General features: G+C 33.2%; 1 protein-coding gene across 1 annotated transcript in view; it reads right to left on the bottom strand.

Annotated features, from left to right (window-relative positions):
• The window catches only part of LOC113396018 (myrosinase 1-like), an 11,645-nt gene extending 10,464 nt beyond the window's left edge, over positions 1 to 1,181 (bottom strand). Inside the window, exon 1 of the mRNA XM_026633789.2 lies at positions 1,052 to 1,181. Coding sequence (XP_026489574.2) covers positions 1,052 to 1,080 — 29 coding nt within the window. The 5' untranslated portion in view covers positions 1,081 to 1,181. The remainder of the gene's footprint in view (positions 1 to 1,051) is intronic.
• Between the last annotated feature and the right edge of the window lie 234 nt (positions 1,182 to 1,415).

Below are 1,415 nucleotides of genomic sequence, written 5' to 3'. Positions count from 1 at the left end.
AACTACCCAAGGCTAACACGAAACCCTATCATCAATTTTATTCGGATGAATGAAAATTTAGGTGATCGAGAAAGCGAAGTGAATACGAAACGTGAGCTCATTACTCGAAAGTCTAGTTTAAAATCAAGCAAATACCAGACATTTATCGAATTGTGTGGATGGAGGCGGAAGAAAATTGAGACAAATCCTATCGTAAGAATTCTTCCTTCGCATATCAGTAGTGAAATGTTGACAAGTGGCTTACGACTTTCGCCATTTTAATCCGTGTATCATATAATTTCGAGTTTTTTCTTACAAAAGAACTCCCTTTTCTCGCCTGTTTGTCGAACGTTTTTTTTTTGTTTTGTGGCGATTGATGACGTTTAGCATTACCAATAAAGAAACTGTGAGTACAAAAACAAATATATGTTACTTGATGTGTTTTATATTATTATTTTCAAAAAACGATTATGATCGAAGAACGGATATAAGGCGAATACTATCCTGTTATATATTTGTACTATGTTTTATATAGCAACTATGTAATTAAACTTTTTCATGTTATTGATAGTTGCTAGTGTTAGATAAAAATCTACCACGTGTATCCAACCCGCGTCGGTGCGGCGTGGTGGAGTACACTTTAAACTACTTATTCCTCATAAAGGATTGGATGCCCAGCAGTGGGATATTTGCATGCTGTTAATTACTGACTATTATTAATGTATGATTGTTTTAGTTTTAAATATATCTTTTTTTTTAGTGCTTCCGTAATTTCTATCGTTTTTCTCAATGCTGTAATGTTTTAGTTTAAGCTGCGAATTTGCAGTAATTGCATTAGTTTATTATAAATGTTGTAGTAGATATGAATATACGTTTGATTCATTCGAAAAGGACGCTTTAGAAACCGGCATTGACATAGCAACGCCATATTGCTTTGACACTTTTTAAAAACAATAAATTGTTAATATAATAAATAGAACTTTTCTAAATCGATCGTGTTTCTCTGTGATGGAATCTGTACCAGGAAACCCGTCAATATCTCCGACATGTACAATTAAATCAAATAACTCACGTGATTAAAACTAAAATCACTGTATACATTATATCGCGTCAATAATAAAACTTTGAATGAAGAAACAGGCGATAAAGATTATAATTAACTGATAATGTTGGCGACACAAGTGTTTAGTGTTGTATCTATAAAGGCATGTACACGTATGTTATATTTACAGCTGCGTTCAGCAGCAAAACAGCCTATCAGTCTATTCCAATGAAAGTAAGATTAAAAAAAACAAGCCTTAAATCTAGGTTTTCCATAATTTACTAATAACTCTGCTATATTTTACACTACTATATGTAGGTACCTATGGGTACCCATGAATTTGGGGCCCTTTTGCTAGATATTTGGTAAATTGTTGGTTCTTCGGGGCCCTCTC

Source organism: Vanessa tameamea, chromosome 24 (genome assembly GCF_037043105.1).
Source record: "Vanessa tameamea isolate UH-Manoa-2023 chromosome 24, ilVanTame1 primary haplotype, whole genome shotgun sequence".
In the NCBI taxonomy this organism is placed as follows: domain Eukaryota; kingdom Metazoa; phylum Arthropoda; class Insecta; order Lepidoptera; family Nymphalidae; genus Vanessa; species Vanessa tameamea.
This window is presented reverse-complemented; position numbering and strand designations above follow the sequence as displayed.